The following is a 22,030-nucleotide window of genomic DNA, read 5'->3' as shown; positions in this document are numbered from 1 at the left end:
TTTTCCCACTGGTAACGGCTAGTTTGTTTTCTCTATCTGTGAGTCTTTTTCTTTTGCTATATACACTCGTTTTATTTTCTAGATTCCACAAATAAGTGGTATCATACAGTGTTTGTCTATCTCTGTCTGACCTATTTCACTAAGCATAATATTCACCAGGTCCACGTGCATTACTTCAAATGGTAGAATTTCATTCTTCTTTGTGGGCAATGTTCCATTGTATATATTTATACCACCTCTTCTTTACCCGTTCGTCTGTTGCTAGACACTTGGGTTGCTTCCATATCTTGTCTATTGTAAATAATGCTGCTATGAACAGTGGGGTGTATGTACCTTTACAAGTAAGTGTTTTTATTTTTTCTGGATATATATCCAGGAGTGGAATTCCTAGATCATATGATAGTTCTAATGTTAGTTTTTTGAGGAACCTCCATACTGTTTTCCATAGTGGCTACACCAATTTACATTCCTATCAACAGTGTACATGAGTCTGTTTCTGTTTTGTATTTATGTTCTTTTCTTTTTTTTTTTTCAGATTCCACATATGAGCGATCTCATATGGTATTTTTCTTTCTCTTTCTGGCTTACTTCACTTAGAATGACATAGAATACAAACTTGTGGTTGCCAAGGTGGGGGTGGGAAGGGATAGACTGGGAGTTCAAAATTTATAGATACTGACAGGCATATGTAGAACAGATAAACAAGATCATACAGTATAGCACAGGGAAATACATACAAGATCTTGTGGTAGCTCACAGCAAAAAAAATGTGACAATAAATATATGTATGTTTATGTATAAGTAAAAAATTGTGCTCTACACTGGAATTTGACACAACATTGTAAAATGACTATAACTCAATAAAAAATGTTTTATAAAAAACAGTGTACAAGGGTTTCCTTTTCTCCATATCCTCTCCAACATTGATTATCTGTAGACTTTTTGATGATAGCCTTTCTGACAGGTGTGAGGTGATATCTCATTGTGGGTTTGGTTGCATTTCTCTCGTAATTACTGATGTTGAGCACCTTCTCACATGCCTGTTGGCCATCGGTTTGGAAAGATGTCTATTCAGGCCTTCAGCCCACTCTTGACTGGGTAATTCGGTGTTTGGTTTTTGACATTGAATTATATGAGCTGCTTAAGTATGTTGGATCCTAACTCCTTGTTAGTTACATCATTTGCAAATGTTTTCTCCCATTTATTTTGTAGATGGTTTCCTTTGCCGTGTAAAAAAGCTTTTAAGTTTAATTAGGTCCCATTTGTTTATTTTTGCTTTTATTTCTTTTGCCTTGGGCGATGGATCCCCAAATATATTGCAGCTTGTATCATGGCTGCAGTCTGGTAATCATTCAGTTAGCTTCTTCCACGTGGTGGGGGTTTCAGAACCTACTAAACAGCTCAAAGCACGTGGCTCAGAATATCACCTATAGCCCCGAGGAGGTCCCTGACTTTGTTTAAAGACTAACCCATTATTATCTTGTTTTGCGTGACTACTTCCCTTGTTTTCGTATTTTCCTATTTCTCCAGTTAAGCTTATTCTTTGAATAAAGTTCTTCTACAGACAAGGGGCAGGCAGAGGACATGGGGTCAGGGGGTCTGTCCTGAGGAGGCCCCAGAGGGTCCTGCTCTGTCAAACAACCACTTTCTGGATTTCTCAGTTATTCCTAGGCATGGCTTGATCTACCCCAAATCATTAAACAGCAGGCTTTTCTCTTCAGATCACTTTGCACACCAGCAGAGACTGCAGACTCTGCTAGACTAGGCCAGTGATCACAGAATGTGACTGTGTGGGGGTGACAGTGGATCTCCCTGGTAGTCAAGGCAAAGTAACACGAGAGTTAATACTTTCATACATCAAGTGTCCGTGATGTGATTTTTTTAAAGCAAAGAATTGACAGCGAATTTAAACTCAACTTTCCACAGACACAGGGAACTAAAAAGTAGGTTCAAACTGGCTTCACATTTTTGCTCAAGATGTAACAAAATGCCCTGGATTCACTGAGTCTTCACATCTCAGTGTTGCCCACCTGCATCACCTCCTACCTCTTAGAACTTTCGAGAAGCATTACAAATTATACAAGGCAGTCAACATGATGAGAGAACAGAAAGTAAGCCTAGTGAATGTACCAGATTTATATCAGGTTCTTGTAACTACGGTGAATGATGTGCAAACTAAGGGAAGGCTATATCCACCAAAGGGAGTGGAGGGTTCTTTTGCGGGATTCAGAGTGGGCTGTTTCTCCTGATGCCAGAGAGAAAAAAGTTACCTGAATGAGAGGTGGTTTTGCTCCCCATTTGGGTTTCCGACTGGCTGTGACTGACTGGTGTGAGGTCTTGGCAGCTCTGTATGGGGGAGTCCCTCCCTGCAGGGTCAGTGCTTGCTGGCTTCTCAATATTCTTCATCTCCATTTCTTCATGGTGTATCCAAAGATCAGGGGGCCGGAGGTCCTTCTGGCTGCCCTTCCTTTTGCCAACACTGTGGGTGGCCCGTTTCCTATGAAACAAAATTAGAAGGCAAATGTGAGTGCCTTTATTCAATGGCCCTTCCTTCCTCCTTTTTTTCTTTTTCTTTCCCCCCTCCTCAGTCAATTCAAATCAGAAGCAGGGAAGGAGACAAAAGCACTCCCAGGAGGAAACCTGTGAAATGCACGAACTGGCAGACTGGTCTTGGCCGCCTGTCCTCCTGTCCCCTGGAGCTTCCCCACAGAACAGGAGATGCGGTGCTGCATCCCCAGGGCCCCGGCTGCCTGCCAGAGCACGCCTGCCTCCAGCTCCCCCTGCTGCAGATTCGAGCACGAGGTGACAGTGGGTGAGAGGGAACCAGATGCTGATCTTTGGAGCTGGGCATCAGGTACCCGACTGCAACATCTGTTGAGGAGATAAATGACAGAGTTGCTTCGAAAGGGCAAACAAATAAAAAGGCCAGAATGTGTGCCAGCAGCCAAGACTGGGGCTTAGAAGAAAGTCTCTCCCTCAGCTGTCCAATTTAATGTGCAACTGGGAAGCTGGCTGTTCCAGGACAAAAGACTGCAGTGCACATTCTTAGGAGAATAAAATACTTTTGTCTTGGAGTCACTAAGTGTCTGGATTCAAATACAAGAAGACCCATCCTCTGAAAAGAGAAGAACCCACTCTGGAAGTGTGTTTCCAATGTCTCTTATTTCCCTCAATAAGAACTCAGCAATCATTAGTTAATTTTTTCAGGGGTAGTCTCCGTTTGGGCCTAGTGAGATTCAGATAATCCCTGCATGCTAAGCCAAGAAGTGGGATGCTCAGGACAGCTGTTCTCTGCAGCAGGGGTCAGGAAACCATGGCCTGAAGGCCCAACCCTCCCACGGCCTACTTTTGAAAATAAAGGTTTACTGGAATCCTGCCAAGCTCATTCGTTTTCGCACTGCCGCGCTGAAGAGTTGCAACAGAGGCCAGGTTGCCCACCACGCCTAAAATATTTCCCATTGGGCCCTTTGCAGAAACGGTTTTCAACCTCTGCTCTATAGTTTTTACAATTTTTTAAAAAATCCCCACTTGTAGCTTCCACTTCTTTTAAAATAATCACATCTCTTTGTGAGGCAGAATTCAGTCAGTTAAAATCTAATCTTTGGCAGAAGCCCAGAGAAGTACCATTTTCTCCCTCTCCTCACTTGCAGTGAATGGTTTATGAGGCTAACTGCTTCCATGCTGGCTAAATGGTTCAAACTGCCCTCAGCGGAAACTGCTTTGTAACCTGTGCAAGGCTGCTAAGAACGGCTTTGTTTTCCCCACTTGCTGGATAAGACACCCTGTACATATTAGGCAATTAATAAATGTTTAGTGGTCTCATCTGTTGAATTTTTTTCCTTAACATTCCTTTTTTCTTTCTTTCCTCAAGTATGTTGATGAGGATAGAAATGAAGATCCCCAGACCTCACAGCTACGTGGTGGTTTAGTGGAGAAATACTGCAGTGTTCCTGCTCTAGTATTTCCCGATTTCCTGGGAGCAGCCTCAACCCGACGCCAGACAATGGTCTGCAATAACGCCTGGATCATCTCGTGTTTAAGATAATAACTCTCTTGTAACCATCCACTCCCTGAATTCATTTCCTTACATTTCACCAGCCCTCGGGAAAGGAGTCTGCAACTCATACATAGCTCTATATGTAATCCACCTTTGGTCACTTAGAAGAATGTAATGTTGTCTTCAAACCTGGAGATTTCACCCCACTATCTTTCTTTCCAACAAATCAAAATGATAAACAACTTAAACCCTGCTGTCTATATGACTACCTACAGAGATGTACCAGTTCACCAATCCAGGACAAGAGAGTCAGAATTCCCAGGATAATTTAATATTTAAACAGCCTGCGGTAAAGAAGTTTGTCAAACAATTTTTGTAGCAAGAAGTAAATGATGAATTCTGGTTTCCTCTTGCTTATGTGCATGTGTTATGCATTTGTTCATTCATTCATTAGTTCCCATGATCTTGGTGCCAAGCATCCCCAGGCGTCTCTCTCTTTTTTTTTTTTTAAGTTCCAAACCAGATTGAGGCAGAACCTTTTTGTATGTTATGATTTATAACCTCCATCTGGAAAGAAATGATAATTCCTGATAAAATGCATAAGCGTTTTTCTGATGGATTTTAATCAGATCGAGATCTCTTTGGAGAAGCTGCTTTCGCCCGGCTGACTGTAAGAATCTAAAGATCTCTAGATAGACTTTATTTACTTTTTGTATATATTCCATGAAAGGTAATCTAACCACTTTTGTTTTCTATAATGTCTCTTTTCAAGAGAGAAATCTTTGGCCTCGGAGTGGCCTCCCTCCCCTGCTGGTAGAAGCCCAGCAGCCCCACGTAGCAGGTTTGTAATACAACTGACATCATTGTGTGTGTGTACACACACACACACACGAAAAAACCTGACATCTGCTTGTAGCTAAGTTGTGTGAAATTTGTCTTAAAACCTGTAGGAACAGCTGTCACCCCAAACTTCTGTCCATCTGCTGGTTCCTTGACATCATGACTGCCACCCATTTCGCCCCCAGTTCCTCTGTCTCACCATTGCAATCTTCAATATTTCTATGTAAATGAACCTAGTGCAATGGTTTCTGATGCGTGGTCCCCGGACCAGCAGCATCGCCCTCACCTGGGCACTTGTTAGAAATGCACATTCTCAGGCCCCGCCCCAGCTCTTACCTGTCAGAAACTTGGGAAGGGGCAGTGGGGCCCCATGGTCTGTGTTTGAACAGCCCTTCAGGGGAATGTGATGTAGCTAAAGCTTGAGAAGCACTGTTTTAATGAATTATTTGGTTTTGTTTCTTGTTACTATAAAGCTGTAATTTTTTTCTATTAGATACAGAGTATGTCACGTTTATCCCTCCCCCTCCCTCTACACACTTCTTCCAGGTACCAATAATCCTGTGCCTTCCAAAAATAGCTGCAGGATAGGAGTATCTCTTCCCACCCCACGTATTCTTGAATAAAGGCAAAGCAAGGAGTCTTCCATGGCCCTCAGCTGTCTCTTTCTCTTCCTGTGAAAGAGGAAGCCGTCACAGCATAATCAAGGTCTGGTGGGTTTTTGTTTGTTCTATGTATCTATCTATCTACGTATCTGTCTGTCTGTCTATCTGTCTATCTAATCTTACTTCTGCCCAGAATAGCCTTCACAGTCCTATCTCCTTACAAACTCCTTACTCTTTATGATTCCCTTCAACCCGCTCTTCCTCAGGAAACCTCCCTGATCGCTTTCGATCAGTGTCATCTTAGGGTGGCTAAATCATTTCCCCCTTCTCTCTCTATACCACTCACCTTGCACTGATCACTGTCTGTCTTATTGAGCTGGTCAGATACTCCCTATGTGTGAACTGGTTTCCTCCAGTGATACTGGAGCCATCTCTATTTCCTTCTCTTTCCCAACATCGTCCATTGTTTTACAATATTTATCCATTTGTCTGTTTAGTAAACATTTATGGAACATTAACTATGTGTCAAGAAATATGCTACATCCTAGAAATGCAAAGATCAGTGGGACAGTGAGAGTTTGGTACATGAATGAAAAACGGCATGGCTTCTGTACCACTGGAGCAAGGAGCACGCACTGGGACATGGAAATACAGAAGCTGAAACGGTATAGGGGACCAAATCATAACAAAAACATTTAAAATAATATCAGTAAATCAGGGGGAAATTGCAGAAAGGTTTGCAACATTAATCAGATTGGTTATATTGTATGATGCAGATCACACACTAAGGGTACTAGTAATTCTTGAATTGAATAATAAAAAATGTGTAATTATTGATGTGGAAGGATGGTTTGCAAAGTTTGTCTCCGATTCTTTTTTTGCTATCTGTTCCTTACTTTGCACATATCCTATAACTCTAAGAGGAATTTCTTTCCGTTTCACTTTTAATCGGTATGCGAGGGATGTGAATGGGTAAGAACCGACCTTGGCTGAGCATCCATTTTATTCCAGACTGTGGTGCTCTTTTAAGCTCTAAAATACTATCATCATCTCACAGATTATTTTGTTGCACTGTGATAAATTAGTGAATTCTCACTCTGTGGTTAGCCATCCTCTGCCTAAATTATTCACAGGAGGCAAATATCTCTGTACTAAATTCTTGTGGTCAGACAGACACGTGCCCAAGATGTGATGGAAGACTGAGGCAGGCGCACTGCCCCACTGGGGAGATAGAGAAGGCTTCAGGAAGAAGGTCTAAACTAAGTGTTAAGAATGATCACAAGTTAACCAGGAAAAAAATACGTTGGAAAGTATAAATACCTGCCCTGCCTCCTCCATCCAAATCTTTCCCAAAGGCTTCCAGTGTCCTGGTTCTCTGTATTGATTATTTTTATTCCATTAACTGCCATTAAAAACAAAACAAAAATCTTGTATCGGAAAGCCAGGGAAAATATGTCCTAGATACTCACATAAACCTGCATTTTCTGAGATGAAATTAAGATATACTGAAGTCCTAAGTAGTTGCCAGTTAAAATCCCTGTATAGTGAATACTAGAAATGATTACAATGTTAAAATTTTTAAAATCAGTGAAAATGGTCTATAGTGTAAGGTAGATTTCACTTGAGCTTCAGCATTTGATCCTCAGTACTGAAGATGGTTATTTTTGTGAAGATTTGAATGTGGGTTGATATTTAAAACTTGCTGTGTCCACATCAAATCAAATAGGCGGCTTAGTTAATGGGTGGTTCTATCATGTAAACCTTGAATTTTATTTACACATTTAAATTACACAACATTAAATTAAAGTTGTTGATCATCTACCCAGGTAATTGCCTTAGAAATGTAATAACCATGTGTCCAGGACTTCCAGGATATTCTCAATGTCAATTATTCTATCTTTAGTATCTATAGGTAAATTCTAACTTATCATAATCCATGTTCTACATTTTGGCCAGGAAAATACTACTTTATTAAAAAGCACAGAAATCCCCCACAAATTCAAGCTTTCCTAAAACACAAATTTTCTGTATTATATTCTGCTACAATCTCATTAACGTCAAAATGTATATAATGGCAGTCTCTTCAAAGTAGTAAAAATTTAAAAATAACTAGAAAAATTATTTTTATTTCATGTGAATTTGAAGCTAAATGCTAAATGTGATTCTATAACTTAGCAGTATTCCATGGGGAATTTCAGTGTTTTAAAGGTAGAGGGGTTGACAGAAATTATTTAGTCCCCTTTCTTATTTGAGGAAACTGACATTCAGAGATTAGGTCTTCTCTTTGGTTTAATTAAATCTCATTCATTTAATTAAAGAAGTGGTAGAATCAGAACTAGAATTTGGGTTCCAATTTCTGTTAGTTATTTTATAATATAAAAAAAAAATCTTACCAACTAGAATATGAGTCAATCGGATAAGCTAGCTCATTACCTCATTATTAAATAAATCATGAATAAAATAATAAGCCATTATTAAATAAACCATGACTAAAATGTGCAGACACTAACTTGAATAAAGTATTACTGAGAGTACACAAAAATATGGCTCGAATCCACTGGGATGAAATTCAAGTCCCCTAATAAAACACAAAGACAATTCACATTCTCCAGCACTCCTAGACAAAGAGATATTGAAGAAGCCATGGATGTGTTTCCCACTACACCCTATTAATTACATTAAACTCCCATTTCTGAGAGCCCTGTAATAGACATTATTTCTGTTTCAAATTAGAATTGATTTTGCTTTCATCTGCATTATTTAATTTGTTCTAAAAAGCTCAATGTTGGTGGTATCGGGGGAGGGGTTCTCAATGAAATCGCGAAATGCTAAATTAAAACTCAGAAACCTCTTAAAGGAGAAATGCTCTTATTTTTCTTTTTCTCTGTTAACACAAAGAGACCAAGATCAGCGTCAATGGGCTTGTTACCAAAGAAAAATATATGAAGCTAAATTGTGAAAAAATGCCAAGTAAATATTAAGAAACTTTGGGGGTGAGGTGAGGAAAAACCCCAGGGGCAGTAGCGAGGAGCTAGACATTCACTTTCTTTGGGCTTTCAGTCATTCACAGAGTGATTCTTCCCTTCCTCATTCCCTAATTTAATTTTTATTTATTTATTTTTTGAAGGAGGGGAGGTAATTAGGTTTATTTATGTATTTATCTTAGTGGAGGCACTGGGGATGGAACCCAGGACCTCGTGCATGCTAAGCATGCACTCTACCACTGAGCTACACCCTCCCCCTTCATTCCCTAATTTTATAAACAAGTCGTACCCAGGGATCAGCCTCTACTCTTTCTATGTGAAACCTTCAAGCTCTTTCCAAAGTGCTTAGGGGAGGATTTAGGACAATTTAACAATTTCTCAAAAGAACATCAAATTCCACCTTTACACACTGAGGAGACTAGCATTTTCTCTGTGGAGAAACAAAACAGGTCTCGGAACTCAGTTCAAGTCAGCACAGCCCTCATTCTTCTCACGAGGATGAAGACGATAAAAACAAAACACAACAAACACCTCACTACAGATGGGCTTGGCGCATTCAATGCGTTTAGTGAAGGCATCCATGTTTTTAAAACTATCATGAAATAAGGCCAAGTTTGGTTCTGGTGCCCTCCCCTACTCACCTTTCTGTGACTCTTTCTCAGATCTGCCTCGGAGACCCACGGCTTTGATTTTCCACCCTTCTGTGTTTGCACCACCCCCTTCCGCGGATTGGCTGGACCAAGAGATCGCTCAGTGACTTATTAGCAGTGACTTCCCCGCAGAGCCTTACTAAGGGCCGGGCACTCTGCAAGCTCTGTGGGTGATGATGACGTCCCAGATCACTTACACCTGAGACCAACCCGTTAATCACATGCTGCGTGGTTCCTCGTTTGAGAACAATGGACCAGCGCACCAGCCATCCTCAGCTTCAAGATGGTCCAGTCAAATGAACGCAGCTGGATATAAAATTTGCTCTGCCATAGAGAGACATGAAATGCGAAGACTGTATCTACCCCCCTGTGTCACTCTCCTGGGTATGTGTGGTTTCCTGTGTCCTATTACTAAACCAGCTCACTTCAAAATGCTGGAAGATACACTAGAAATCAATACATAGGGTCAGAGGATTTTTTAGCAAGAGAGAAAGGCTGAAGTCTTAGCAAAGAGGGAAAATTATTTGCTAGAGAATCTCTACCAATGTTTGTGGTATATAGTCATCAAACCCACCACCTCTGGGCCCAGGCCTCAGGCTGGAGAGCACCAGGCCTCAGGCCAAAAACAAACAAAAATTCAGGGAAGAGCCTGTTAGAGCCAATCTAATGAGAATAACACTGCTGAAAAAGACACATCAGGAGGGATCTGAAAAGTGCAAGAGAGGCAGAGAGGCAGAAAATAACCAGGAGATTATCGCTGATTCCCACAACTGGCTGATGCAAGTTAATATGCTGGTTACGGGGAGTTGCTGGAAGGGGATCAGCTGAATTAAAATCACCTTTCCACTCCAAACTTGGTACTTTGATGGATCTGTCATTCTCTGCATGTGCTATAACCTAGAGCTACATAGTATGAAAATATTTTTAAACCCCTCAAATTTTTTAATTTCTGAAAATCATCCAGAGCCAGGAAATCTGAACCATTTTGAATTTCTGGAATCTCTCTTCTATCCTAACTACTGCCTCCAAAGTAAACACTCCGTAGCATTATAACTATATTGAGTTTGGTATTTTATACTTCGCCATTCATGCAACAAACATTGATTAAATGCCTACAGGCCTCCTTGCCAAAAGGGATAAATAAATACTCTTAGAGGAACACCCATCTCCAACCTTTTTTATACTTCATTGCAGAGAGGACCATAAGTAGGGACACGGTTAACTCCATTCTCTAAGTGTTATTTAAGAAGAGATGCCTTCACTGAAAGAAAGTACCTGGTTTCGAGAAGTAAAATCAAGCAGAAAGGCAAAGTAGGTCTCCAGGTGGATCCTATTAAGTCTGCAAGTCTAATCCTCACTCAAGTTACGAGCTTGGAATAGACAAAAGGCAAGATTTTGCCCACATCAGGCGATAAGGAATATGTGATGAATTGTAAAAGAGCACAGGAGGAGAGCCGTGAAAAATTCGAACTCAAAAAGCTGGCAGGCAGGTCAAGCAGCGACTGCTTCCCTCTTGGGGGCTAGCTGTTACTCACTTTCTCTGCTGGGCCGAAGAGCGCCGGGTGCATATCATGGCCACGACCACCACCACCAGCACTGTGATGACACCAACGGTGACCACAACAATCACAAGCAGGTTGCTGTTCTTCTGAGGAGTGACGCTGCCATGTGGGGGGTGCATCTGGCCGATGGGTGGCTCTGGGAAAAGACAGGCAAAGAAAGATCAGGTTTAGGGAGAAGTAGCAGCTCATTGCTTATCAAGCTCTGTTAAGGATTCAGAGAGTTCCTATTGCCCTGAGCACTTCTGAAGCTGGGGGGAAAAAAACAATGAACCAGGAGAGGAAAGATCGAAATTATCCACCCAAGGTAAATGAAAACCAACGTCCACACAAAAACTTATGTAGGAACATACACAGCAACATTGTTCAGAATTGCCCAAACTGGGAAACCCCCAAACCATCAACTGATGAATGGATAAACCAAAATGGTATATCCACACAACAGAATATTATCCAGTCATAAAAAGGAATGAAATGTCGACACATGCTACAACATTCATGTACCTTGAAAATGTTATGCTAAGTGAAAGAAGCCAGGTACAAAGGCCACATACTGTACAGTGCCACTTATATATGAGACTTCCAGAATGGGCAAATCTAAAGAGATAGAAAGTGGATTAGTGTTTGCCAGTGGATGGGGGGTGGGGCAGAAGTGAAGGGGTAAAGACTGTTTATCAGTACAGGGTTTCCCTTTGGGGTGATGACAACGTTCTAGAACTAGAAAGTGGTGATGGTGGCACAACCTTGTGAATATGCAAAAAACCACTGTATTGTGCACTTTAAAAGGGTCATTTTATGGAATGTGAATGGGGAAAAAAAGAACTAAGTGAATTAAGCTTTGTATTGAGTAGAAAGAGGGGAAGGCAGTAAGGATGCTACTCTGAACAATGAGGGTTCCAATATGACAAGAATCAGAGAAGGCTGAGAAAATACTATTTATTTGATGCTGTGAAAGACAAACTATTTGACATTAATCAATCACACTTTCCATTCCTTTTAAGAAGCTACCTATAAAGCACATTTAATTTTCAACCTGTCAAGGATATATGAATCTCACTGAAAAGCAGCCACAGAGTTTGAAAGAGTGTCAAAAAGTCCTGATATAAAATTTTTCCTGTCTTGCAACCATACCTCACGGTAGGCAATATTTAGGTGAAAATAACAGAAAAATAAGACAGTTTAATTAGCTTATATAAGCAAGATTGACTAATAACCCCTTAAATTGCTTTCTTTAAACCCTGAGTGATTAATCAATTAGAAATACTCTGTTTCGGGTCATATTCATTATTACAAGACACATTTTCAAAAGTAAATATTAGCATATAATTTATTTATAAATTAATTTTGAAAGAGTAGAAAGCAATGAATTTGGATGCTTTTAGAGATCTAAGTTTCAATCTGCTTCTTTAGCAACATACATGAGCTTTCTATATCCCTTAAGCAAAATATTTAGGCCTTTTGCACCTCAGTGCATTTATCCACAAATGGAAATAATATTTACCACATGTAGGGACTATCAGAGTTAGAAAAAACAATACATACAAAGCCCTGTCTCAGTGCCTGGCATAGAGTAACTGCTTACCAGTATCATTTTATACTATTAAAACATTAAATAAAATGTTGCCTAAGTTAGTAATCTACCATACCATTTGGGATACTGCTGGTGTGGACTTCCAAACTACGTTTTTAGAAATAACACGCAATGTAAAAGATAAATTAACTTGTTTTCACAAATGAATATAAAATAACCCAGCACTGGCCTCAACATTGAAACACTATCTTTTGACAGCTTATCTAAGAATCATTGTTTTGGTTTTTTTTTTTGAAAAGATAGTCACCTAAGTTTAAATAAATTATTGCTGACTCATTATTATTGGAAAAATAATAAGTGCTTCTGATAGAACTTGAATCTCAGGGGGAGCAGCTCATTAAACAGTCTTTGAATAGCGTTTTCTGATACAAGATTCTGATTACAAAAGAAAGGTTTCCTTGAAGTAATTTTTACCTTTACTACAAAGAAATGAGGCAAGTAATGAAAGGGCAGAACTTCTATATTATAGTTTTACTTACAATTTAAAAAGTCCTGTTACAGTAGTGTCTCCACAGGCCCTTTCTATGCTTAACAAATTAATTGATTGGAATAAATTAACCTTTTATGTGAGAGCCTACAATGGAGACAGCTGGAGATCTCACAGATTTTTATTAGCATAACTTAATTTAACAGTTCACTATTTCTGACAAAACTTAGTCTGAGTCATACACAACAGTAACATAGTGTGAATATTTTTTTAAAACCTTGTATATTGGAATTTTCAAATTTTTACTCTTATTTCTTTCTTCCCACTCAGGAAGACGTCATATTCCAAATCAGAAAATAATGACTCTGGATTCTGCTGAGCATTAGTGAGATTATATCGATGTCATCTGCCTCGGAGAGTTAGGGTTCATGAGGGCTGTCATTATAAATCTTTGTTTCCAGGCCTTATGACCTTCCTCATAAAAGTTCCCATCAGTTTAAGACTTGATATCCAAGATCTTTCATTAATTTCCAAATCTCCATTCAAAGGCTGAATAATCAGAATATCTGATGTTAAACGGGTAGTTAAGAAAGTCAAGCACAATGGTGTCTGTAGATGGAGTTGATCCTTGTTTGTAGTAGCTGTGTCCTTCAAAGTCAGCGCAGACACTGAATCAGGGAAAACTAAGTATTGCGTCTGGAGGAAATACAGGGTCAAGTTCCTGGGAGCCTCTGGTTGCAACAGTTTTATCAGCCGATCAATGCATAACCTTGTTTTATGTAGGTTTCTGTTTAGAGACACCTTAGTTAATACATAATGTTGATTCATTAACATTGAATTCATGGCTAATGGCACTATAAATTCATGCCTGAGTGAAGCTTAATTAACACACATATTTTCTCCATAAGGCACATTAGCCTTTGTGCTTAGGAACACTAGACAGCACTTTATCAATACATTTAGGGGCAGCTTTAAACTGTGAAAACATCCAACAAACCCACAAAAGATGTGAAAAATGGGCAAAATGTATCATTGAAAGGACATATCCACAGTATGAAGGCAGATCATCACCTTATTCCATCTCCGCTGAGTTTGTGAGCACTAGGCTGCTCAAATTTTTGGCTGTTCTGCAAAAGTCTGAGATCATAAAACCACCATAATTATTAGTTTGGGGGGTTAGAAGGAAAATTATATAGATGAAATGAATTCCCAAATAAAGAATCTGCAAATAATGATGGATCAACCATATTATCTAAATACATCAAAAGACTGCTCCAAATTTGGAAAAAAATTAGAACTCACAAATCTAGATTAGTGTAGTTAAGTGTTCTGGGAGACAGCCTGACTCCAGAAGGGGCAAGGTGACATCTGCCACCTTTCAGACGCTGCACGGTATAATTCAAAGACTTGCAAATCTCCTCCAGGGCACTGTGATTATTTCATGAGATAATGGGTGCAGCACACTGACCACACACCCTGGCACAGAGTTGGTACTCAGCAGGCGTGATGCAGCTCAGTGTATTTCATTCTATGTGATTTGTCCAAATGAAAGAAAAATACAATATCCTAATTCATCTGTTGCTGGTGTTCGCATAAGAGCATGGGTACCCAGTGTCTGAGTAGTCAAGACCTGGGTATGTTTCATTAAAACCAGTGAGAAGGGAGTCATTTTTAATATCACATGAGCATTCTATCCAATTTAATTTTCATGCTGTTTGATTGCCATAAATGATTTCATCCTTTTTCTACTAAATTTAACAAAAGCAAACATAGATTTAATAATCTGATGGGTCTAAAGTCTTAGAGATGATTGGAAAATTGGTTTAGTAAAACCGATAATGTCTTTAATTTTTGTAACAGTTGGTAGGCTTTCAACAGTTTTTTACATTTCTTATCACATCTGCCCTCAAAAACTCTGCAGTCAGCTCGTGGGTAGACCGGTGCTCTGCCTTAGGAAGAGTCCCGGCTCCTGTTCTGCAAACTTGGCCTCGTTGCCACCATGGCTGTGCACCAAGCGCCACCATGGCTGTGCACCAAGCACCACCCTGTATCAACAGGCAGGTAAATGATGTGAACATAAGATTGACAAGTTCAATTCTGAGGAGACAAGCATCCAATGAAAGCTTCTAGTTTGGAAATGAACTTCTCTCTTATAATTGTTATTGCCTTCCCCAATAACAGTTGTGTTATTAAAATACTTGGAGCTCAACATTATGTCTTCATAATTTCACAGGCCTTTGAATTTGAACAGAAATTCATATGGCCTTGAATATTTCAAAGCATCTCCCCCTGAAATAGGGTGCTATACAGTCAGTTGGCTGGAAGAGATCTCACAGATAATCTAGCCCAATGTTCCCTAAAATGAAATATTAATCACCACTATGGGGGGAAAAAGGTTCCTTGGTCAATTAAGTTGGAAGATATATTTTTTTCCCTCAATCTCAGAATTTTGAACATGCTAATGTGAACTGTGAATCACCAGGAGAGGTAGGGCAGAAATGGTAGAGAATGTATCCAATTATTCCATAAATATGTACTGAAGATCCAATTAGGTGCTGTGGATATGAGGTTATGATCAAAATATGGGTAACAGGTAATTATATGATGTGATGGAGGTGTTAGCTAACTCTGCGGTGGTAATCATTTTGGATTATTTACGTCTATCAGATCAGCTCATTGTATACCTTAAATTTACACAAGGTTATATGTCAATTATTTTTCAATAAAGCTGGAGGCAGGGAGAAAACCCATGAAAGGATTCAAGTAGGCAAAAATAAATTCTATGAGCTAAGATGCACAGTTGGGATATAATCAGAGGTTTACCCAACTAGTTGGATCAGAGAAGGAAAAAAAAAATTCCTACACATTAAATGTTCTGTCTTCCACTCCTGAAACATGTAACCCATCTGGGTCATTTTGACACAAATGGAATGTCAGTTAACGTCTCACCTGGGATAAGGCATAGCAGACAGAAGGGAGTTGTGAAAGCTCCATTTCTGAGCTATTTTTTTCTAGAAGGGTGGGGAAAGAACAACAGCCAGGCTGTGAAACCATTAGAAGATATTTATGGGACCACATATATATCATTTCATGAAAATCTGTATGTCATGGTTTTCTTGTATATTATGTAGTCTGAGAATAACTTCCAACTTAGAATATTGATTTCTCCCTACCAAAAAAAATAAATAAATAAAAAGAAGGCATAACTGTTGACCTCATGGAACTTAGAATTTCCTGGACAAGACTTACATTAAACAAATCATGAAGCAAAGAAATGTGAAATTACAACTATAGTTGGTGCTTTAAAGAAAAGCAGAGTTCATGCCAAAAGACGTAACATGAGGATGTAATATGAGGTCCCTGACAGAGGAGGGAAGGTCATGGAAGGCTTCCTGGTAGAAGTGACATGTAGGCTAAATCATGGAGTGTCGCTAGGTGTTAGTTCTTGTTCATCTACAAGGGAACTGAGAACAGACCATGTGTCTGGAATATTGGGAGTGAAAGGGAAATGGCACAAAAGGAGGCTGGGAAGAAAAAGAGGGCCTTGTTCATAGAGAGCTCTGGAGATCACATTCAGTTATCCGCAATAAAATCACAGATGACTGAAGAGTTTCCAGCAAGGAGGTGACGGACTTGATTTAAGAAGGCATCTCTTCCCACTGTGTGGAGAGGGGTTGTTGGTGGAAACAGACCAGCTAAGAGGATACTGAAGTTCTCCAGGAGAGAGCTGATGATAGCTTCAACTGAGAGGTGGCAATTTCATTCAAGCAAAGAGGACAGGTACACACTATAGTGTGAAAGTAAATGAACATAGCAGACTGTGCATGGGGGAGGAAAGAAAGGAAGAGTCAGGGTCAGGCCAAAGCCATAGTCCGTAGGTCTGAGATGAGGGACAGGGTCAAAGAGCAGGGGAGATCAGTGAGGGAAGAATGAAAGTTCAGTCCTGAGGTCTCATGATGAATTGTAAAGAGGCAGCGAGGAGGTCTGTGTTAGAGGTACACATGTGGGAGCTGGCATGTAGATGGAATTGATGCCTGGGAGCAGATGGGATCACCAAGTCAAGGCTATAGAGTAAGCAGAGACACTCCCTCAAGACTAATCCTCTAGTGTTCAGGAGGAAGGTGGGGACCTGGCAATAGAGAATTGAGTGCCAAACAACTTCCCCAATGCTTATTTGATAATGGAACACTTCCCCCCCTCCCCTCTCAGAGCCTCTCATGGGACCCACGTGCCTTGGAACAACCATTGCAGAATGTTAATCTAGATCACTGGTTTTTAACTGGGGAGACTGTGCCCCCCATGGGGAACTCTGGTGATGTCTGACATTTTTGGTTGTTACAACGTGCTAGAGGGAAATACTACTGGCATCTAGTGGATAAAAGCCAGGGAAGCTGCTAAACATCCTGCCTTGCACAGGATGAACCCAGTAGCAGTGAATGTCCCAGTCCCAAATGGCGGCAGTCCTGAGGCTGAGAACTCCTGGCTGCGCTTAACGCTCTCCACAATCAGACGAAAAACTGAACTCCAAAGAGTTTCAGTGACTTGAGTCACACATTCTTACTCTCTGGCAAAGTCAGTTCTAGAACCTGGGGTTTGGGGTTAGTCGAGGTCTTGGAAATCATTTCAGAGAGGGAACATTTAGATGGTAGGTCGGCAGAGCCCCTGGTAGACTAGAACTTGAGACCCTTGTGTCCGATTATCTTTATATCAGGGAAACGACTGTAAAATTCTATTTCTGGACCTTTCCTTTGGCATTAAGGTGTCTACTGAGTGTCCTATAATATCTTACCAACCTCAGAATGATTATCTCATGCGAATATGCAAAAAGCTTTTATGTACACTTTATTTAGCTCAGTTAAAATGTTACTATTGGGTTAGGAAAACAATAAAACAAAGTTTTTCAAAACTAGAGGGCAAATCATGGCCTTGTCTCCTGAACTCAGAGTACAAGTCATGTTTTATAGAACACCTGATATGATGCTAAATATAAGTATTAATAATAGTAATTTTTAAATAATGTTTTGTTAAAGTATCAATACCTGTCACACTTAATTAAGTTTTCAGTAGTTGAAGTCTGTACAACAATGCTTTTGTAGGGTTTGTAGATTTCTTAACCAAAATTACTAATTTTGCTAATTATAGGCAAAAGCTACCAATAAAAACAAATTGATGATTTATCTCCCCAAAGAGAAAAGCAGGACTGAACTGAAGTAATTTTCACTGTTGTGATCTTTCATACAAATATAAACTACAAAATCACATTTTCAGAACTTGAAGATTTTCCAGTTTTAAGAATGTGGACCATAAAACTGAATGCATGGTGAGAGTGAAATAGTTCCATGTCACCCCGGTTTAGCTTTGATTTTACATGCCACCAGAAAATAATTTAGGAAGCTTCTTCAGTTTCCTCAATTTAATTAAGGGCTTCCAACTACAAGAGTAAACATGAACTATAGCTTTGTTTTTCTTTATTTGAATTTCAAGAGTGCTTTTTCAATAGAGTGACATGCTATAAGAGAAAGTAAATGATTAGCCAGGTCTGAATTTATTTGCAACTGGCTTGAGTAGCCTGACAATAAACCATTATTCTATTACAATTCTTTGAAGGATGAATCTGGCAAGTATAAGGAGAGACAGGAAACCTCTACAATTCTGTCACTCTATGAGGAGACGCATGAAATTTTCACTGTATATGAGGTTCAAAAACTCAAGATTTTAAAATGCTTTTGTGATGCAGCCTAATTTGCAAAGGTGCGGTGGGGGTAGAGTTTTATCATTCAAGGTTTCATTTGTACATCTAATTTGAAACTATACCCCCTTCTTAAGGCACAAGGTGTCAGAAGAATTTTGATTAGGATGATAGTTTCCAGATGCCTTTGCTGATTTGCTTGTAAGAGCCCAAGCTAAAGGCAAATTATGTATTTACCACCATTTGTTGGATAGCAAAACAGAAGAGGAAACAGATTATGTTTGCCCTCCACCATCCATGTCTCCCTGAGGTTATCAGTTCACCTTAATTAATCAAGCAGCCTGCAATAATCTGTTAGGCCAGCAGGGATTCTAGAAATGTTTCAGGTGCTCTGTTCATCCCAATCATTTAACATGAAATACCTAAAACATCATTAAGTGATGCAGAAAACTGAGGAGTAATGTCAATAATCTATCTAAACTGGTTCAAAGTCGTTGGATACCATTCATCTATTTTATCTTCATGACTTTCTCCGGTGAGATAATGTATATCAGATTAAATTTAATTACAGCTATTTTTCTCACTAGGAATCTTAAATTAAATGCTAAAAAAATATGACAACGTGCATTTCTCTCACTGTCATTCTCTTCATCTGAGGTCTGACTGCTGTGAAAAGACAAGTTCTTATCTGTTGCTTTTTCTGCTAATGTCAAATTTGGGCTGGGGCTTCTTTTCAATCAGAGGATTCATTTTATTTTGAAGGGCAAGTTCAAATATCAATATCAAACTTTTAAACTTGATCCAAAATTAGGTATGTCAGATTTAGTGATGAAAAACACCGGAGGCTCAGTTAAATTTGAATTATTGCTAGTTGCCTAAGAATATGTACATTGAGATGCATATGGACCTTGAGATGGTAACCACTTGCAAGATTTTTCTTTATCTCATATTCATAGGCAGTTAGAAATGATTCAAATCTTACTGGCCCTCCTGTATTTTTGGCTGTTAAATTTGGCAAGTCTATCCAAGATTAGCGTTCTTTAGGACACACAATTTAAGAGAGTATATAATTCTTTTCAGTGCCTTACATTTGCTCCACCTCACACACACATAACTGCAGCTCAGTAGTGGATGGAACTGTGAGGGAGTAATTGTTCTTTCTCAGTTACCCATACTGATTCCCACTTCATTTCCTGGCACTCTGTCTCTTCAAAAAGCACTATCCTGTGCCAGTATAGACAGTCATGCCCTTAGCTGGGGATGAATTCCAATTTGAAACTTTGTGAAATCAGCATCTCAAAATCAGCCCTGTGGGATGATTTTAAAGGGAACAATGTTAATTTCTGGCATGAACTCCAAACCTAGAACCTCTCCATCTCAAATCAACCTAAATACCCATCATCAGATGACTGGATAAAGAAGTTGTGGTCTATTTATACAATGGAATACTATTCAGTTGTAAAAAAGAATAAAATAATACTATTTGCAGGCAACATAGATGGACCTGGAGATTGTCATTATAAGTGAAATAAGCCAGAAAGAGAAAGAAAAATACTGTATGATACCACTTACATGTGGAATCTAAAACAAAAGACAAATGAACTTATTTACAAAACAGAAACAGACTAACAGACATAGAAAACAAATTTATGGTTACCGGCGGGGGCAGGACTGGTGGAGGTGGGAAAGGATAAATTAGGAGTTTGAGATTTGCATATACTAACTACTATGTATAAAATAGATAAACAACACATTTCTTTTGTATGGCACAGGGAACTACATTCAACATCTTGTAGTAACCTATAGTGATTAATAATATGAAAAGGAATATATGTATTATGTGTATGTATGACTGGAACATTATGCTGTACACCAGAAACTGACACAACATTGTAAACTGACTATACTTCAATAATAAAAAAAAAACAACTAGAACCTCTCAGGGTAAACAATACTACAATTATGTCTCTCCACAGAATTTCAGCAATAACCTTCTTCACCCTCCCTCACATCCCTGGGGTCTGTCTCACTCTCTTTCATCTCCCAGGAGCATATTTCTCTGCCTGGTCCGCTTGGGTAATCCTCCCTCTTCGTTTACTGCTCCATCGGTGGACTGCTTTTCATTCTGTACTCAAAGCCAACAGCAAGTGCCCTGCACACAGTGAGGGCTTAGTAGTGTCTCTTGACTGCTTGATGCGTGAAGTGTATTTGGCATATTGTTGAAACTTAAGATAAAATCTGAAGCAAGAGAATGAGCTAATTAAATCTGCAAAGTTCCGAGGCGGAAACTATCATGATCTAAACTCATTTTAAGGAGCACACCCTTGGTCTGTTTTCAGTCCCAACACATCCCTCCTCTCATCTTCCTGCTGTGAGCTCCCCAAAGTGTCTCACATATGTTGGAACCCAGAAACTATCAGAACCAGGCACTGGCTATAACAAGTATCTAAAACACGAATACCTATAAGAGACAATAACGTTACTTAAGGAGGGGAGAGGATCTGTGTATAAGGCAACAGAAAGTGATGAGGGTTGTAGCAATCTGGAGAAAGCATTCTGGATATAACCTCAAAGAGTACTGACAGACTTGCATTTAGAAAGCTTAAATGTAAGAAACCGTACTTATCTGATTAAGTAAAATGCATTAATAGCAGAGAAGGATCTAATTGCAAACAGGAAGAGCCTACAGATAAAAATACGTTCCTGAGTCCACCATGGGCCAGAGGAGAGGGGACGCTGAGTCTTTAACTGGAACATCTGGTCTACTCCTCAGATACACATATCCCCTTTAAGGAAATGGATGCATTAGATTTTCATAGCCTATGACAGGAAATAATCACTTACCTCACCCACTCATTCTAATTTCACTCTCAGTAAGCAAATTTTAGATTACAATTCTGGCTTCCCATATGAAAAAAATTTTTAACAGAAAACCACTCAAGGGTATATTTATCTACTCCGTAATCAAATTTCTCATGAAAAGCTGCTAAAATTGTTAAATAAATACATTGTGTTCTTTTCATAAAACAGAATATGAGACAGCAGCAACGAGAAATGAAAAAGAGCTATTTGTAAACTCGTGAATAAATCTTAAAAATAAAGTTAAAGATAAACACAAGCTGCTGCATACATGTAGTGTGATGCCATTTGTATAAAGCTATAAACATGCATAATAATATTATAATGTTCACGGATACACTGACATATATGGTAAACACCATATTTAGGACAGTGGTTTCGTAAGTGAGGGATGGAGGGACCTGTGGAGAAGCATGTGACAAGGCAAAGATGTACAAGAGATTTTAATTGTATGTGGAATATTTTATACCTTAACCTTTGCGATGGATACACGAGTGTTCCTATTTGTATTTTGAATATATTAAATACGTTTTTAGCAAACCAATCCAAAGAACAGTAACCATAACCATTTTTTTTAAAAACTTATAATAAGGAGTAAATATATATTTTTCTTTGAGAGTTTGGCTAGTATTAATCCATCCTCCCAAAGTTTCTGTTTCAGCCAAACTGAGAACAAGATCCTAGAAGAAAATTTCAACTGCAACCTGCTTCTTCCATGCAGTTCTAGATACTATCTCCATCTGGTCATCCCCAAAGCCAACAGACAGATGCGAATGCTCCAATGGGATGAGCAGAAATAAATATTTAATCTTGACAATACTAAGGAAAATTA

The 22,030-nt window shown here is 39.2% G+C and overlaps 1 protein-coding gene across 1 annotated transcript in view; it reads right to left on the bottom strand.

Moving 5' to 3' along the window:
- Positions 1-22,030, bottom strand: part of DCC (DCC netrin 1 receptor) — a 986,493-nt gene that overhangs the window by 59,893 nt on the left and 904,570 nt on the right. Inside the window, exons 23-24 of the mRNA XM_014557664.2 lie at positions 10,609-10,771; positions 2,271-2,497 (exon numbers count right to left, since the gene is read on the bottom strand). Of these exons, the coding sequence (XP_014413150.1) occupies positions 2,271-2,497; positions 10,609-10,771 (390 nt within the window). The remainder of the gene's footprint in view (positions 1-2,270; positions 2,498-10,608; positions 10,772-22,030) is intronic.

Source organism: Camelus ferus, chromosome 30 (assembly GCF_009834535.1).
Source record: "Camelus ferus isolate YT-003-E chromosome 30, BCGSAC_Cfer_1.0, whole genome shotgun sequence".
NCBI classification, from domain to species: Eukaryota; Metazoa; Chordata; class Mammalia; order Artiodactyla; family Camelidae; genus Camelus; species Camelus ferus.
This window is presented reverse-complemented; position numbering and strand designations above follow the sequence as displayed.